The sequence below is a fragment of the Schistocerca piceifrons genome, chromosome 6, assembly GCF_021461385.2.
Source record: "Schistocerca piceifrons isolate TAMUIC-IGC-003096 chromosome 6, iqSchPice1.1, whole genome shotgun sequence".
In the NCBI taxonomy this organism is placed as follows: domain Eukaryota; kingdom Metazoa; phylum Arthropoda; class Insecta; order Orthoptera; family Acrididae; genus Schistocerca; species Schistocerca piceifrons.
In genome coordinates, this window is record NC_060143.1 from 455,293,003 (window position 1) to 455,313,179 (window position 20,177).

General features: G+C 37.3%; 1 protein-coding gene across 1 annotated transcript in view; it reads left to right on the forward strand.

Annotated features, from left to right (window-relative positions):
• The window catches only part of LOC124802574 (ATP-binding cassette sub-family G member 1), a 468,992-nt gene extending 452,046 nt beyond the window's left edge, over positions 1-16,946 (forward strand). The window contains exons 7-11 of the mRNA XM_047263446.1: positions 4,110-4,246; positions 4,459-4,627; positions 11,360-11,460; positions 15,215-15,373; positions 15,506-16,946. Of these exons, the coding sequence (XP_047119402.1) occupies positions 4,110-4,246; positions 4,459-4,627; positions 11,360-11,460; positions 15,215-15,373; positions 15,506-15,856 (917 nt within the window). The 3' untranslated portion in view covers positions 15,857-16,946. The remainder of the gene's footprint in view (positions 1-4,109; positions 4,247-4,458; positions 4,628-11,359; positions 11,461-15,214; positions 15,374-15,505) is intronic.
• The last annotated feature ends 3,231 nt before the right edge of the window (positions 16,947-20,177 follow it).

Here is a 20,177-nt window from a genome sequence, read left to right on the forward strand (position 1 = left end):
TACGAAGGTTAGGTGGACGGCGGAAAGACACTCTTGGTGGAGTGGGGAGGATTTCATGAAGGATGGATCTCATTTCAGGGCAGGATCACTTTGCCACGAAGAAAAATGATCCTAATCCTACCCCTAATGATCCAACTCCCCAAGACACTATCCAAATTGAACCCTGCCTGGAACAGTTCCATCCTCTGTCGCAGCGGGACCCACCTCCTCTTCCTCAAAATCACCCTCACCAAACCTTCCAGGAATTTCTGACTTCCAGCCTTGCCTCTCAGTCCTTCTTAAAAAACCTTAATCCTACTCCCAACATCACCTCTGCTGAAGCCCAGGCTATCCGTGATCTGAAGGCTGACCGGTCCATCGTCATTCTTCCGGCGGACAAGGGTTCCATGACCGTGGTACTTGATTGTCGGGAGTATGTGGCTGAGGGACTGCGTCAGCTTTCAGACAACACCACATACAAAGTTTGCCAAGGTAATCCCATTCCTGATGTCCAGGCGGAGCTTCAAGGAATCCTCAGAACCTTAGGCCCCCTACAAAACCTTTCACCTGACTCCATCAACCTCCTGACCCCACCAACACCCCGCACCCCTACCTTCTACCTTCTTCCTAAAATTCACAAACCCAATCATCCCGGCCGCCCCTTGTAGCTGGTCACCAAGCCCCCACGGAACGTATCTCTGCCTACGTAGATCAACACCTTCAACCCATTACATGCAGTCTCCCATCCTTCATCAAAGACACCAACCACTTTCTCGAACGCCTGGAATCCTTACCCAATCCGTTACCCCCAGAAACCATCCTTGTAACCATTGATGCCACTTCCTTATACACAAATATCCCACACGTCCAGGGCCTCGCTGCGATGGAGCACTTCCTTTCACGCCGATCACCTGCCACCCTACCTAAAACCTCTTTCCTCATTACCATAGCCAGCTTCATCCTGACCCACAACTTCTTCACTTTTGAAGACCAGACATACCAACAATTAAAGAGAACAGCCATGGGTACCAGGATGGGCCCTTCGTACGCCAACCTATTCACGGGTCGCTTAGAGGAAGCCTTCTTGGTCACCCAGGCCTGCCAATCCAAAGTTTGGTACAGATTTATTGATGACATCCTCATGATCTGGACTCACAGTGAAGAAGAACTCCAGAATTTCCTCTCCAACCTCAACTCCTTTGGTTCCATCAGATTCACCTGGTCCTACTCCAATACGACAGCTGCCACCCATTCCACATCAAACGGTCCCTTCCCTACAGCCTGGGTCTTCGTGGCAAACGAATCTGCTCCAGTCCAGAATCCCTGAAGCATTACACCAACAACCTGACAACAGCTTTCGCATCCCGCAACTACCCTCCTGACCTGGTACAGAAGCAAATAACCAGAGCCACTTCCTCATCCTCTCAAACTCAGAACCTCCCACAGAAGAACCACAAAAGTGTCCCACTTGTGACAGGATACTTTCCGAGACTGGATCAGATTCTGAATGTGGCTCTCCAGCAGTGATACGACTTCCTCAAATCCTGCCCTGAAATGAGATCCATCGTTCATGAAATCCTCCCCACTCCAACAAGAGTGTCTTTCCGCTGTCCACCTAACCTTCGTAACCTCATAGTTCATCCCTATGAAATCCCGAAACCACCTTCCCTACCCTCTGGCTCCTACCCTTGTAACCGCCCCCAGTGTAAAACCTGTCCCATGCACCCTCCCACCACCACCTACTCCAGTCCAGTAACCCGGAAGGTGTACACGATCAAAGGCAGAGCCACGTGTGAAAGCACCCATGTGATCTACCAACTGACCTGCCTACACTGTGATGCATTCTACGTGGGAATGACCAGCAACAAACTGTCCATTCGTATGAATGGACACAGGCAGACAGTGTTTGTTGGTAATGAGGATCACCCTGTAGCTAAACATGCCTCGGTGCACGGCCAGCACATCTTGGCGCAGTGTTACACTGTTCGGGTTATCTGGATACTTCCCACTAACACCAACCTATCCGAACTCCGGAGGTGGGAACTTGCTCTTCAATATATCCTCTCTTCCCGTTATCCACCAGGCCTCAATCTCCGCTAATTTCAAGTTGCCGCCACTCATACCACACCTGTCATTCAACATCATCTTTGCCTCTGCACTTCTGCCTCGACTGACATCTCTGCCCAAACTCTTTGTCTTTAAATATGTCTGCTTGTGTCTGTATATGTGTGGATGGATATGTGTGTGTGTGCGAGTGTATACCCGTCCTTTTTTCCCCCTAAGGAGGTAAGTCATTCTGCTCCCGGGATTGGAATGACTCCTTACCCTCTCCCTTAAAACCCACATCCTTTTGTCTTTCCCTCTCCTTCCCTCTTTCCTGATGAGGCAACAGTTTGTTGCGAAAGCTTGAATTTTGTGTGTTTGTTTCTGTTCGTTTGTGTGTCTGTCGACCTGCCAGCACTTTCATTTGGTAAGTCACATCATCTTTGTTTTTTTATATATATATATATATATATATATATATATATATATATATATATATATATATATATATATATATATATATATATATATATATATAATGGAAGGAAACATTCCACGTGGGAAAAATTATATATAAAAAAAATTATATATAAAAACAAAGATGAGGTGACTTACCGAACAAAAGCGCTGGCAGGTCGATAGACACACAAACAAACACAAACATACACACAAAATTCAAGCTTTCGCAACAAACTGTTGCCTCATCAGGAAAGAGGGAAGGAGAGGGGAAGACGAAAGGAAGTGGGTTTTAAGGGAGAGGGTAAGGAGTCATTCCAATCCCGGGAGCGGAAAGACTTACCTTAGGGGGAAAAAAGGACAGGTATACACTCGCACATATCCATCCACACATACATGTTTGCTTGTGTCTGTATGTGTGGATGGATATGTGCGTGTGGCGAGTGTATACCTGTCCTTTTTTCCCGCTAAGGTAAGTCTTTCCGCTCCCGGGATTGGAATGACTCCTTACCCTCTCCCTTAAAACCCACTTCCTTTTGTCTTCCCCTCTCCGTCCCTCTTTCCTGATGAGGCAACAGTTTGTTGCGAAAGCTTGAATTTTGTGTGTATGTTTGTGTTTGTTTGTGTGTCTATCGATCGACCTGCCAGCGCTTTTGTTCGGTAAGTCACCTCATCTTTGTTTATATATATATATATATATATATATATATATATATATATATATATATATATATATATATATATATATATATATAGCATGCTCTTAAGAAAGGGGGACTCAAATGTGTGACTGTAACATTGTCTGTGGACATACTAATAAACATTGTCAGTGATTTCTAACACATTAAAATATCCTCCCTTATACTTTGTTCAGGAGCCCAGGCATATTGTTACTATCACATATTTGTGATAGTAACAATACTGTGAAAAGGAAAGTTGCTACTCACCATATAGTGAGGTGCAGAGTCATGGATGCCTAACAGCGACTCAGCATCTGTGCTATATGGTGAGTAGCAACTTTCCTTTTCGTAACATTGTTATATTTTTCATTGTCAAACATGAGATACTGTTCCTTTTAAAGAGAGTGTGTATCAATTAGTCTTATGTATTCTAAATCATTTTGAAACAGGCAGGGGAATGCACTCCCTGGCTGACCAACAATGCTGATGTACAAAAGGATGTTGGACATTCCACAAATAACTATGTGGCAAAGATAGGAATATCATTAGTCACTCCTTTTGCTGTTCCATCCAGAAATAAAATCTCAACACTCTATTGCTGTACCTGATCTTTTGATTCCTGAGGCATATGTTAGACTGGTTAAGAGCATCTGATGGATCTTGTGATACCATGTCTTATACTGAAGGATTTGTAAAGAGTCATATTACATAAATTTAAGTTCATGAGCCTTGATAAAGCATAATGCTTACATATTTCTGTGCACTACCAATACTTTGTAGTACATATCATCTCAACATATTGCAGTAAGTGGAAGCCAAAAATTCAAGAAAACTGATTAACATATTTTCTAATGTATCAGCTAAACTTGGAGTATTCTTATCCCTGAACTGCATGAGTCTTTAAGGTCTGATAGCTACACCTTTTAAGTACTGTAATTCATCTGATTCTAGGTAATGCAATTGTGGTAGAGACTAGGAAAGATGGCACTGTACCACACAAAACTCTAGTTCTTGTAGCTAAGCCTTCAGAGTTTACAAGATTCTGGACTCTATTGCAAAGGTTTTACGTGCAGCTCTACAGAGACTGGGTAAGTCAGACTCATTTCAATATGTGTGATGCAGCATGTTTATGAACTACGAAAAAAATAAAATAAAATAGCATGTTTCCTTAATAATCCTGCAAAATCAATTTTCTGTGTCAGTGTTTTAAGCTATTAATAACTTGTGGTTATTAAAATGTGTTGACAATGTAAGCACTTTCATTGAGTTTTAAATACTTGCAATATTTGTTTTCCGACAGACTGTCACACATCTCAAATTGGTGCTTCATGTTCTTGTTGGAGTTGTGTTTGGGCTTAATTTTACTGGAGCTGGAAATGATGCTTCAAAAACATTCAACAATGTCAGCTTTCTATTCTGTACCAATCTATACCTAGCTTATACAGCTGTTATGCCAGCTGTTTTGAGGTGTAAGTATAAGCCCAATCATTCTTACATTATCTTCAGAAAGCATGAAACCAGTATTTATTATTTTCTAGCTAAATATTTGTTCCATGACTTGTAGTAAAATATACCTTAGATGTTTCTCTTGTTTATTGAAATTATTTTCAATTTGTTCAGAAACTGGTGTCCTAGAACTTATTACTCAGAAACTGGAACATAAAATTTCAGAGATTCTCTAATTACTCATTGTGGCAACCAAACTGTATTGTTTAGTGACTCAGACAGATGGTAGTGTGATGATACTATGTCTCGGCTGTATGGAAGGTGAGGAAAGAGTCTCCACTATAACTGTACAGTCTCAACTCTAGTCTGCATAAATATATGTGCTCTTGCATTACCATGGAAAAATCAGTAAATGTTGTGAAGAGTGAACTCTATGTAAATGAGCATAATGTTTTCTCAGGTTACTGAGATACTGAACCAAACTGATTAATTTCTCCTCCTGTCTAAAACTCAGCAGTTTTTTTTTATCTCATTACCAAAGCTTTTTGCCATCATCATCTCAGTGGTTTGCAGAGTTCTGAACAATAATAAATAAGTAAAATTCCAATTTAATGGAAAGTTGATGATGGGACTATTAGAAATATAGTGACAATTCTAACTTGTTTCTTTATTTCTTTGGCAATTTAACGGAATGCCAGTGACCACCTTTACTTCTCAAATCCAAAGAAGTGATGCTATGTCTCATACGTAAGTCACAGTGCTTGCTTCAGACTTCTCCCATTTGAATGGGTTCACCAAGCTGATGCTACTGCTTTCCACTCACTACTGGTTAATCATTATTCATGTACCCAAGGTTCACAAACTCTTGAATGACTTAATTTATCAATAACAGTATGGTATTCTGCATTTAGCAATAGAAAATTTCCAATGCAATTCATCACCTGTTAACAAGTGAATGGCGCAAATTGTGTTACCAGTGTGTTAGACGTTTGGTGAAGTCACTAGTGAGGCACACAGTCTCCCCCACTTTTGACCAGGCAGTTGTATATGTCCTGCAGCTTCTATTAACTGACAAATACTTCATCTTCTTAGCTGATGTCAAATGTAGCATTCCCCACAAAAGATTATTCTGAGTTTCACATGCAGCATTCAAAACTTATGCAACAGCCTGTTCTCTAATATGCATATCAATGTTAGCATTTTTATAAATGCTACTATGCTGTCATCTGTTGATGGAACTTGTTGATATGTCTAAAAAGAATACAGTAAGATAAGAACATAGTTCTAGATTCACATTTCCCACATTATTGCAATATTTTATGAGATTTTTTTAAAAAAGAAAACGAAAAAAAGAAAGGAAAAAACGTGGTTCATTACTTTCCAACAACTGTTCTGTAGTATCAGATTCTGATATTTGACAAATGTATGGAATAAGCAATAATTAACAGTATAGCATATGTAAACTTGTTTAAATTTTTAATTTTTCATGTATACTGATTGAATTCTGTTAAAAATAAAATGAATTTTCAAAGAGGTGCACACACAATTACTGCAAAACTGGAATCTTATGTTTACAATTAAGGTATGGCTCAAAGAAATAAGATTTTAATCCATAAATTGTAAAAACGGTAGAATGTACAAAACTTAAAAAAAAATTCTACTTCAAAAAGAAAGGAAAAATAATGCTTCTTAATACTATTCTGTTTTTCACTGCAAAATCATTAGTACCTTCTGTCTCCTATTTGCTGAATCTGGCAATATGCCTTAGGGGAAGTGGTGGTAATGTGAAACAGGGTTGTAATATGAAACACCGTAGCATTTGAAGATTAGTAATGTCATTTGGTGTCAGTTTCAGTTATCACAAGCACAATGTTCTGTTTCTGCCACTAGAGGCAGCAGAGGTCAGTATCTCATTGTCTGTAGCCATGAGTAGACACACATTGTTTTCCAACCTCCAAAAGTTTTTGCAATATGAGATTCAAATATTTTTCCTGCTACCTTTATTTAGAAGTTAGCATACTGTTTCTACATTATGATTTAGTAATGGAATTAAGCCTACAAATGATAATTGTAGTTACTTGAAATTGTTAACCAAAAGTGTAGTCTGTTTGGTTAGTTTTGAAAATCAATTTGGGTGGAAATATGAAACAGGCTGTTCCATATTACAAGACCTTTTATGTTTTGTAGGTGTCACCATGCCAAGAAGCAGGTTATGTCCTGAAAAAATGGGAATTTGACAGAAATCACACACTGAAGATGTGGTTCAAGCAATAATGGCTGTTAGGGATGAAACTAAAACTCTAAATGAAGCAGCAAGATGTTTCAGTATACCAAAAGCTACTCTGTTTAGAAAGGTGGCTAGAAAGGATATAGATTCAAATACTTTAACACATGAAAAATTAGGTAGAAAACCTATTCTTCCCAAGAAATTGAAAAGAAGCTTGTTGAGTATTGCCTATTGATGGAAAAGAAATTTTTTGGACTCACTCGTAATAATGTGAGGCGAATGGCTTATCAGCTGGCAGTAAGAAATGGAGTCAGGAATCCTTTCACTGATGATATGGCTGGAAGGGCATGGTTCGATTACTTCATGAACAGGCACAAGAATCAGCATTCAGTACAAAAGCCTGAAGGAACATCATTTGCTCGAGCCACTGGCCTTAACTAAGAGAGTGTCATGAAATTTTTTGATATTCTGGAAACCGAATACACTAAACATTGCTATCCTCCTGACCAGATCTTCATTGTTGATGAGTCTGATCTTAGTGTAGTCCAAACAAAAATTCCACGTGTAATTAACATGAAGGGAAGAAAACAGACAGGAGCCCTCATTGCTGCAGAGAGGGGAAGTCTGGTGATGATCATTGCATGCATGAGTGCAGGTGGCATCTTTGTGCCTCCAATGATGATTTTTCCAGGCACCAATTGGACAAACAGATTAATGAAAGGTGCACCTCCTGGAGCTATTGGAAAATGTCATCCGTCAGGCTGGGTACAGTCGTATCTACTCACTGAATGGTTTACCCAATTCTTTGAACATACGAAACCTACAGCTGAATCCCCAGTCTTGCTCATACTGGATGGACATTATTCTCACACTAGGAATATAGATGTCATAATAAAAGCAAAAGATAATCATGTGACCATTCTCTGCTTGCCACCTCATACTACACATAGACTACAGCTCCTTGATAGTACTTTCATGGGCCCCCTAAAAACCTACTACAGTGAAGAGATTAGGCAGGCACTAAGAACAGGCAGTATGGACACCTACGATATTGCAGAGAAGTTTGGAAAAGTGTACCACAGAGTCCAAAGTAGTGCAGTAGCAGTCAATGGATTCAAATGTACCAACATTTATCCACTAAACAGATGTATTTTTACAGAAGCAGATTTCATTGCAGGTGAACATGAAGCATAAAAGGTTTCTGACAGTGGTGAAGCACTTTGTGACAATGGAGATGTTGGAGGTGATTCAAAGCAAGGTGATGGGGGGTGAAGGGAAGAGCAGACAGTGGGTCCATCAACATCTGTGGGCTATGTAAAGCCACAACACATCTCTCCAGTCCCAAGTTCAAAAAAGAAGATATCAAACAGAGGTCAGAAAGCACTTTCACCTACTGTCCAAACCGGTTCGCCCTATAAAAACACTTTGAAGTGTTTCATGAACAAAAAACAAAATACTGAACTGAATCTACAGAACAAAAAGGCATCAATTCTGGTATCTTTCTTTTATAGCCCTATAAATCAACCAGGAACTGCCAAAATGTCAGACAGACATACAAGAGTGAAGACTGTTGACACTGGGAAACGAACACTGTTCTCAACTACAAAAAGAAGTAAGGATGAAAGTTGTTGCAAGGAAGAGGAAATAGAACTATCTTCTGGTAGTTCAAACCTGATAGAATCTCTTGGGAAAGATGTTTCTGAAAACAATGATCCAGACTGTTTGTTTTGCAGTGAGGCATTTAAATAGTCAAATTCTGGAGAACTTTGGGTTCAATGTGTCATGTGTCAGGAATGGTCTCATATGTTGTGCATGGGTGTGATACTCAGTGTTCATTTGCAACTTTTGTTCATGAAGAACTTTAAATTGTGAACCAGAATTGTTATCTATAGCTCATAAAAACTATTTTACTACAGATTTACATTGTAATTTGTGATTTTTTCCATGTGAGGCCAAAATACAATTTTATAATTTCATTAATAAAAATCTAAACTGGGAATGTATATTTTAAATCTGTTTCATATTACCACCCCACTTCAAAATGCTCACTCATAATTTACAACAAGAAAAAAATCTTATGTAATTATTATATCTAAAACCAAAGATGATGTAACTTACCAAATGAAAGCACTGGCATGTTGATAGACACACAAACAAACACAAACATACACACAAAATTCAAGCTTTCGCAACCAACGGTTGCTTCATCAGGAAAGAGGGAAGGAGAGGGAAAGACGAAAGGATGTGGGTTTTGAGGGAGGGGGTAAGGAGTCATTCCAATCCCGAGAGCGGAAAGTATTACCTTAGGGGGAAATAAGGACAGGTATACATTCATGCGTGCACACACACACACACATATCCATTCACACGTACATAGACACAAGTAGACATATGTTGCTTGTGTCTGTGTACGTGCGGATGGATGGATATGTGTGTGTGTGCGAGTGTATACCTGTCCTTTTTTCCCCCTAAGGTAAGTCTTTCTGCTCCCGGGATTGGAATGACTCCTTACCCTCTCCCTTAAAACCCACATCCTTTCGTCTTTCCCTCTCTTTCCCTCTTTCCTGATGAAGCAACCGTTCATTGCAAAAGCTTGAATTTTGTGTGTATGTTTGTGTTTGTTTGTGTGTCTATCAACATGCCAGCACTTTCATTTGGTAAGTTACATCATCTTTGTTTTTAGATATATTTTTCCCATGTGGAATGTTTCCCTCTATTATATTAATGTAATTATTATGTTCATTTTTCATCAAAATTATTATTCATCCTTTGTAATAGATATATAAACTAACACAGGTGACATTTTTGACAAAATAGCCACATTCTAAATTCAGTATTTTGCATTAAACAAAAAAGTGTTCCATATTACCACCACTTCCTCTACTATAAGCTAGCTCATTTCATTCAACAAGTGTGGAATCTCTCAAGAGGTATTCCAGCTTCAACAGTTGTTTTAAATTTTCCTGCATAAGCATTTGGCTCAAATGAGAAATTGAATCTTTGAGAAGCTATTTTGCTCTGCATGATTAAAAATCTGAAAACTCAGTTCAACTCATATGCATATTACTTGCTATACCTCAGAAGCATTCACTAAAGCATACTTTAAGTCTCCTCTTCATTCACTTTCTTTTTTCCTTCATTTGTGCTGCTTTCATTGGCTGCAGACATTTGCTTCATATGTCGTTTTTGTTATTTCTTCTAAAGTTTCCTTCAGTCTTTTAATTTTGTCACTATACATATTCATTTCAACAGAGGAATTACAAACACTCAGAATGCATTTTCTCTGTGTTTGTTAGCCTCAGTTCATTTCTTTCATCATTTCACCTTCATTACATTCTTGACTTACCAAGTTAGATGGACCAGAAGATTAATCGCCCGTGTCATAATCATAATTTCTTCTTCTTCTTCTTCTTCTTCTTCTTCTTCATCTTCCTTTTATTCTTTTTTTTTTTTAGTGTTCAAGTGTTGGGGACTACAACACACCTTAGGGTTTTCTCTCCATTCTGGCTTCTATTCTGATCCTTTAATTCTCCCTCTCTTCAAACATGTATAAATATTCTTTCATGCTATTTATTGTTCTGTTCCTTGGTCTTCACACAAGTATTCTGCCATCAGGCATCACATCCATAAGTCTTTGCCAGTTGTTAATTTTTCATTCTAGCAAACTCCCCAGCCCATTATAGAAACATTCACTTAAGCTACATTACAATATTTGGATTCTTGTGCAGATCCTCTTGTTCTTCATTTTGAAGAACTCTCACTCTCTAGATTATGTCAGTTGGCCTATAAGCTATTCAGAGGACCTTTCTGTTAAAATAAAAAGTTGTTTCAGTTTTCAGTTTCTTGTGCTCCAAGCCTGACATTCTTAAAGATCAAAAGGAAGTTTTAGAGTCTTGTTGAATCTTAAGATAAGCTCTCTTGACATGCTCCAAGGTCTAATTAATTTTCTGAAGATATAGATGCATCTTTCTGACCTGTAGAATCTGTTTCTCTTGCTGAGGTTTTTGTGAGTATGGTTTCCAGGTCTCTGAATTCCATGACCCACTTACATTTGTTGCTGTCTACTTCTAGAAGTTCCATTCCCTGTTCTTGTCTCCCTGTCATCATGTACTCTGTTTCTGAAGTATTTGCTTTTAGCCCAAATTTATCTGATGCTCGTCTCAGAATTTTCATGATATTTTTCATTTCAGTTCATGTGTGAAAATATTTTGTAATATATTCATTTGATAATTTAAGTTGAATAGGTGATTGATTCTACAAATTGCAGAAATTAAAATAGTGGTAAATCCTGCATGCCAGTCAAATTTTTTATTGTCAAATATGTTATGACACTTAAACTGCTTTCTTCCCGACAGCAATATAGTGACATCAGTAATCTCTATCATGGCTTTTTAGCTTGTAATATTTATTGCTTATGAATTTCACAATATTAGGTGAAGTTGAAAACTTATCTATTTAATGAACTAATGATCTTCAAATAATTGTTCATTCTTTTACACTGTTAATAATCTAGTCTTCCTCTTGTCAGATCCCTCAGAAATGGCTGTTATGAAAAAGGAGTGGTTCAATAATTGGTACAATCTTCGAACCTACTACATCACCTCAATGGTTGCCACTCTGCCTACACAGGTGAGAGAAACTGCAGATATTAATTCTCTTTTGGATAATTAAACAAGTAGTAAAGTATTAATAAGAGTATTCCTATCTTCTGTAAGATAAGTGTTTCTAGTCTCTGGGCTAGGTGTATTTCACTAACAAGGAAACTATTTGGTCCAGAACAACACTAACACTAAGTGAAAGAGCGGTTCTTGTCCAGAGCCACATTGTTCTTTGCCCACAGAATTCTGCAGATGACCACTCATAACTAAGGAAGAGGACTTTCAAATCACCAGTGTAATGGCAGATGACTTCAAAGTGGTGCACGTAAATTCATCACCAAGTGGCAAGACTAGTTTCTTCCTGAAATAACTTGCAAACTTATTGTGAAGTAACATGAAGATAAACATCCTTACATGGCAGACTTCTATATTGAAATGGGAAAATGATAATGATAATGATAATAATAATAATAATAATAATAATAATCAAAATAAGACACCATTTTGAAAAACTGAATTAGGTGAAGCAACAATATCTACACAAACAAGAGTGACTCCTCTTAAGTCACACAGTTATGCACGTCATTATCAACATTAGTAGATGTTGCTATGAGCCATAAGTAGTTCAAACAGAAATACCTCATCATTACGGATAGCTGATCTGCTTTTGCAGAAGTAATGACCTAATGCTAGAAATGAAGAAGACAGTTAAAGAAGTCAGGATAATCAGTGAGAAAATTACAAACATTTTCAAAAGTAAAAAAGAAAAGCTGCAGGCTCCAATACTGGAATCCTATTGAAGTATTACAACATTGCAGGAAGCTACATGGACTGAAAGATACAGCTGAAGTGGATAACTATAAAGTTTTATGAAAGACGTACATGAAAATTTTTGTAATTCTTTCAACAGTTGAGATCGCGAAGCTGGGCAATGGGCAATGGCTGCCAAAGTCAGTCTAATTGATCTGATTTTTAAGGTCCAATTTTTCACCCTGTGTTTTATGTCTGTGTTATGAGTAATTAATTGAGTTCAGTGGCTAATGATTTGAGTTATGCAGCAGACTCAAGAAAGGACTACAGTTTTATCATTGTGTTTTTTGTTAAAAATTTTTGTGTGCCTTTTGTGAATCCTTATCCTTACCAATCCACAATATAAAAATTGTAGTCCTCAGTGAACATAAAATGGTACTCGATGTTTGGGCAGCACACTAATATTATCCCATTCTAACATATATTGACCAATTATCGGACATAGATCTATTAGTAGGGAGGAGTGTTTCACTCTGGAACACTTTTCAGATTGTCACCTCTAGTCTCTAACATATTTTCTTATTCCATTTTGAAATGATAGCATTCACTTTTTGTGTGCTGCAATCTATTTTGGAAATTACAAAAGTTGCTGCAGAAAAATAATGATTTTTCATAAGTGAAAAGCATTCTAAGGTACACCATGATCATGTACCTAGGAACAAATGTTCTCTTCAAATCTTATTGTAGTGTAATAAAAAAATCTTGTTAGAGCTGTATTTAATAATATATGTTTTACATTATTACTCTACTACACACCAATAATTGGCAAATGAAATCAGATTAAGAAGAAGTATTATCAGAAATTAATTGAAGTTAAAAATATTTTGAAGTAGATGATGTTGTCAGCTAACACAAATTTCCACTTTCAGTTTTGAGAAAATTGTTCAGACACTGACAGAATTTTACTCTGCATGAAACCCCATAACTGAAGAATTTACAATATCCTCCAAACACCATATATGTAATATATTACATGCCACTTAAATATGTAGAACCCATAATACAGTAAAACTCCATTTTTACATTCCTGTGTTTCACATTTTCCCACTTTTTACATTCATTTTTGTCAGTCGCAGCAAAAGTCATATTCTCTCAATACCAAGCTATGCTGTTATTAACAATTCTATGTTGCAGCATTTCCACACATTTTAAGTTTTCTTTGACATTATCATGATCTGTAACATTGATTTTCATACAGATTTCAGCAGAATGTGCGTCATATTCCTGCTCAAAGTCAGAACAAAGCAGAAAACATAGACTATACACAAAGAAATTGATCATGTAATGCAGCATTAGTGCAGTAAGCAAGATTTCACTGTCAGCATGTTGGATCACACCCACCTGTATTGTAAGTTCATAGTGTTTGGAAGGGTGGGAAGTATTCTGAATCACTGTCTTAATGATAATCATGATCTGATGCTACTGACTCTAATAGCAACCTTCCTTCTGCTTATTGTATTGTATTATCATAGCTTTAATTTAATTTCGTAGTCATTTATACAAATAAATACTGCTTTTGTAGCTGTAATTGGCTTTCACAAATCGTTGTTACTTCTGCTTGAAATACATTAATCTTTACCAGGCATGCAGTCCTAGGTTGGTACAACATGATGTGATACATAAACATTCCTCCTCAAGGTGCTGTGTAACATGATGCTAGTTTTGGCCCTCTTTTTCACCTAGGACATCCCTGGACCAAGTAACCTCCCTGTCAGCAACAAGCTGCAGATTTTGTGCCCATTGTCCTGTTTACAAAGACTGCCAGCTTTAGTGTTTTCACCAATATAGAATTAAAGGTTTTGTTTACTATAATTTTATAACAGTTATCAATACTGAATCTCACATTGGAACACAAATCTCTTTTTAATGTAGTTTCATGAAAGATTTTTGTTTCTACATTTTATTTACACCACTGGACATAATGAGATTGAAGAGGAAAACCTGTGCACATGTTTGTTTGTGTCAGCACTTAGCCATTGCCTTTGTGATCATGGAAGCAGTGGCTCAGTGCTAACACACACAAATGCACATTTCCTTATTTGTTCCAATCGTGCATAATGGTGTAAATAAAGCACAGAAGCGAAAGCCTTTTGTGAAACCACATTAAAAAGATATTTGGTCTTAATGTGAGACTCATTATGATAACCATTATAAAATTATGGTAAATAAAACTTTCAATACAATATTGGTTAAAATACTGAAGTTGTCAGTCTTTGTAAACAAAGGACAGTGGACATGAAATCTGCAGCTTTTTGTGTTTCCTTTGTTTACCTGTATTTTACACTTTCAAGCATTTTACACTTTTCGGGACAGTCCTTCGAAATGTGTAAAACAGGGGTTTTCCTGTTGTTAAAAATGCTGCATAAAACACAACTTCATGCCTCTTAGCAACAAAAAGAGTAGAAAATGTTGGAAACTGCTTATTGAACTTTATAGTATACAATCCTTTGAGTGATTTTAAAATCACTGGCCAGGAAACATCATGTACTCCTGAAACTTTTTGGCAGATTAAAACCCTTTGCCAGCCATAGAGCCAAGTGTGGGACCTTTGCCTTTCGCAAGCAAGTGCTCTACCAAGTGTGCTACCCAAGCAGGACTCACAACAACCCATCCTCACAGGTTTACTTCCACCAGTACATTTCCCACCTTCATATCAGCACACACTCTGCTGCAGAATGAAAAATTCATCTTGCATTCCCAGGTGTGTTCTCCCCTACAGTTGAGAGTAGGGGCCAGAGTCTAGTATGCAAAATGCATAAACTAGGAGGAGACATCTCATTTTCATGGTATCTTTTCACGTGCTTTGCATAATTAAAACATGGCATAATTCTGGATTTCAATTTCCATTGTTTCATTTATGTGTGCTAGATGTGAAATAAGATACTCACTTGAAATTAATCACTTTCTTCATTCATTTATGTGGTGTGCTACCTGTGTCAAATATTTCATTTTGTTGTTTTTGTTTTTATATTTAGATGATGTTTGCAGCAGCACATTCAACAGTTTCATATTTCCTAACTGGTCAACCTCAGGAACCTTCACGCTATGTGATGTTTGTCTGCATTTGCATGTTGGTTGCAGCTGTTGCAGAAAGTTTTGGAATTTTTATTGGCATTGTTTGCCCAGTTGTTGTTGTAAGTAGTTCTTTTCACTGTCCAAAAGACACGCAAAATAAGATTTTGAACATACATGATATTAATTGAAAGTAAAACATTTGTGCTGTGTTCTTGCAGTCCTTTAATATTTTTTTATTTTTTATTTTACAGAATGGAACATTTTTTGCATCAGTGTACACAGCATATCTAATACTGTTCTCTGGATTCATGGCCTTACTGAATGACATCCCTTCTTGGATGTTATGGATGGCAGATATTTCTTTCTTGCGTTATGGTGTTGAAGGTCTAGTTTGTGCACTCTTTGGTAATAATCGCAAGCCAATACCCTGTCCACCAGAACATGTGTACTGTCACCTTAGAACACCAAAAAAGTTGCTTCAGGAGCTTGGAATGGTTGATGTACAATACTGGGTTGATGCCACCGCTCTTGTTGGCTTCTTTCTATTATTTAGGATCATTGGATATTTTTTCCTTCGAAGACGAATGATGAAAAGTAGTTGAGAAGAGTACAGTATTTAATTTTTTTTTCTTTGACTGGGAAATATTGGATACTCCAGCAACATAGGTTCTGTGAACTAAGATGCTGCTATTCAGTATTTTTACTGGCTACCTTGTAGCACTTGGAAGGATGAGTAACTGACACATGGGGATATGTAAATATGCACCCCCTCCCCCAGCTGAAAAAAAAACAGTTTCTTTATCACAGAATACTGAAGTGGCAAAAAGTGTGCAAGTGTAATTTTAATCAGATTTGGTGAGACAGTAAATATTTGCTAAGCTGTCTGATTACATGTATGTTGTATGTTCTAATGCAACAAGTACCTGTTGTCAACATAGTTTGTTTGCCTAATTTTGTTAGGCTTATACGAATACTTATTCAATTGTACAAAAATACACAAGGGATGTAAAAACTTCTTTGCAAAACATGTCTGATTCTTGTGTATTAGAATACTATACATGATCTTTGTGTTACCTCTGGAACCACCATTGTAGTTTATCTGTTCTCCTAAAGACCAATGATATCATGCAAACTGTCTGATATTTCTGACTGGATTTTATCAGAAAGAGGCAAAACGTATCAAAAATTACTAAATTCATGATGAAGCTCAGTATGTATGATATGCTATGTCTAAATATGGGTAATTGTTTTGCTAGTAACAGATTACAGACTGCAAAATGAATCCAGTACTGCAACTATAAGCAGACTTACACAAGCTGTGTATACAGTGCTGTGTTTCAGTGTATTATCAGTGTATCAAAAACAATTTATAATGTAAAATCCTGAAGATTGGAAATGTTTAATTCTATACAAATGTGAACTGTTGAGCTGAAATATTTATATGTCATATAATCCTCTTAAGATTATTTTAGCTTTTATCACATACCTGAGTAAATATGTATCAATGGCCTTTTGCTAAAGAATGCAGGTTACTTTTTGTGATGCACACAAAGTATTTTTTTCAGTACTGCACATTTCTATAACTTTGGGGTGTGCGCTAAACTTGTGTTGGTGATATGAGTTGCATGTCTATGACTGAAAAAATGTTAAATTTTCTGCACTGAACAATAAAAAAGTTATTGCAACAATAAAGGAATCTCATGTTTGACAGGAGTAAGAGAATGACTTTTGTGGTGTTATTTAACCATCTACACAAATTATTAAAATGATATGGCTGTTAATATACTTTCCGGGATGTGAGGTCATGGTCCAAGAACTTTTCTGCTCCTTACGTTTCGTCCAGGACTGCGCTGGACTTCCTCAGAGGCACTGCTCTGCTGAGTCTTGCCGGCTGAGTCAGTCAGCAAGACTCAGCGGAGCAGCGCCTCTGAGGAAGTCCAGCGCAGTCCTGGACGAAACCCAGTCATGAAAGCCTTCATTCTACTATTAAAATGATAGTTTGCTAGTCACCATACAGTGGAGATGCTGAGTCACAAATAGGCTTCTTGGCCAAAAGCTTATATATTTGACAGTCTTTTTGTTGTGTCTATCTGCAACTCATCATCTCAACTATATGGTGAGAAGCAGGTTATCCTCGTCACAATACTATCATTATTCTATCCTGAACTTTCCGTAGGTTTATTTAATCATTCTCATATATAAGAAGATAAGTACAGTGGAGACTATTTATTTCTTCCTGTTTTGAGATACACTATAGCTATGACATTAATGAAGTGATAAAAATATGTGATCTTTTATGTTAATTCAATTTCAAACTGACTGCTACTCACCGACTTTAAGAAATTATAAAAAGGTGTCGGAATTATGGTAAGCATAACAGCTGCCAATGGATATCACCAGTCTTTCACTACTTGTCTTGCCTGGCTTCAATAAATAAAAGAAAAAATGATGTCCATGGCTTATCTACCCATTAAGGTAATGTATTTGCATTTGTGAATATGGATAACCATCAGTTTTAGAAGGGAATGATGACAATGAAAATTTGTGCTGGCCCAGGACTCAAACTTGGATTTCCCACTTCCCGCAAGCAGTCACCTTTCCATTTGGCTATCCATGCACAACTCATGGCCAGAACTAAACTTGCATCATAATTCTATATAATACGGACATTATAATATCATATTCTGGTAATATATTAAAAATACATTATGCTTCAAACCTAGTATTTGATCACAAAAGGGAGATATTGCATAATAGAATCATAACCAATGCCTTCTTCACTATGTTTATAAAAAAAAAAATGCTGCAGGAAGAACATTGGGAAGAAATTTGAGAAGCAGGTAATACTGGTAAAAATACAAATTTTCCTTGAACTTACCCCTACAGAACTTCAAATGCTATTCTCTCCTAAAACAAATAAGGTAAACTTTAAGCCAAAGGAGAGCTGTGCAATGGAAAACATCCTGAATTAATGGATTCTGTGCCAGAAAGAGAGAACTCTTTCTAATTTATAGAACAGAGTATAATGGAGAGACAGAACTGTATTACCACCAGTTTTCTGAATCCTCTTGTGTGTTATCCAAAAATCAAAATGTCTGTACTACATAAAAAGGAGCCCTTCATAAATGAAACAAAATGAAAGCATTCCAGGTCTTACTAAAGTTTCTAGATAACAGCTGAGACAGATATGCCAATGCCTTATTACATTGAGAGCATATATAAAACTCAGAAATATATAAAACTCAGAAATATGTAAAACTCAGAAATATGTAAAATTCAGAAATATATAAAACTCAGAAATATGTAAAACTCAGAAATATGTAAAACTCAGAAATATGTAAAACTCAGAAATATGTAAAATTCAGAAATATGTAAAATTCAGAAATATATAAAACTCGGAAATCAGAAACAATCAAATACAGTCACATTAGATTTGGTCTTTGAGAAATACAGCTAGTAAGGATATATTGATCATCTCATCTACTTTATTCTAAGAGTTCATTGAACATTAAAATTGTATTGCTATGCCTTGAGAATGGGGCATCACAAGCTATGAGTCTGTGGGTGACTGCCATCAAGAAAACCTAGTTAACTGGCATGCATATCTTCAGTGCTGCCTCACTGCTTGCATTTCATGTTTGATGGGTTGGGCAGTCTTTAACATCAATCTGCTGCACTACTCTTCAACATATTCTTGGCTCAAATGTAATGAGATTCTTAGAGAAAGAAAATATTATGTCCAAACATCAGTGTGAGCATAGAAAGTATCATCTCAAGTGATACAGAGCTCCCCTTACTTTTACACACTATGTCCTATGAGATCTGATGCTTGCCAACAGGCATATTCTATATCAGAATGAAATTTTAACTCTATAGTGGAGAGTGCACTAATATGAAACTTCCTGGCAGATTAAAATTGTGTGCTAGGTCAAGACATGAGCTCGGGACCTTTGCCTTTCAGGGGCAAGTGAAGTGTGACCCATGACGCATCCTCACAGCTGGAAACATTCTTCATGCTATATGTAAGCCATGTCTCTGCAATATCCTTTCTTCCAAGAATGTTAGTCTTGCAAGTTTCACAGGAGAACATCGCTGAAGTTTGGAAGGTAGGAGACGAGGTGTTAGCAGAAGTAAAGCTGTGAGGATGGGTTGTGAGTCATGCTTGGGTAGCTCAGTCAGTAGAGCACTTGCCTGCAAAAGACATAGGTCCTCAGTTTGAGTCTCAGTCTGGCACACAGTTTTAACTTGCCAGCTAGTTTAAAATTCTACATTCATTGATTGACAAAAAGCATTACACAAAATACCATACTGCAGACTGTTAATGGAGGTCACATTATGCATAATTTGTTTCCAGATAAGCGACTAGTTTTAAGACTTTTTGAATGATAAAACCTATCCTGTTGTCCTGAATGATGACTGTCATCAGGGACAAATGTAGTCTGGGAGTACCTTGGGCTGTCTGATAAGTCCACTCCTATTCCCTACAAAGATACAGGGTTACAATCATTGAACAACATGGAAGAAAAACATATATTAGTTATAAACTACAGTGTGCACACACTTTATTCAACTTGTAAACATCACTATGGATATTCAGATTTAGGTTATGACTTGTTCAACGTGCCTTCCTTCATTATTGACAATGTGGGACAGATGTATAGTTAAATTCTACATGACCTGCTGAAGTATCGGAACATTGATGCTGTCGATGACCTCCTGAATGGCTGTTTTCAGTTCAGGATTGTTTTTGGGTTATTGCTGCACACCTTGTCTTTAAAATAGCCCCACAAAAAGGAGTCAGACGTGTTCAGATGTGAAGAATATGGTGGCCAATCGAGGCCCATGCCAGTGGCCTCTGAGTACCCCAGGGCTAGAATGCGGTCCCCAGAGTGCTTCTCCAGGACATCAAACAATCTCCTTTTT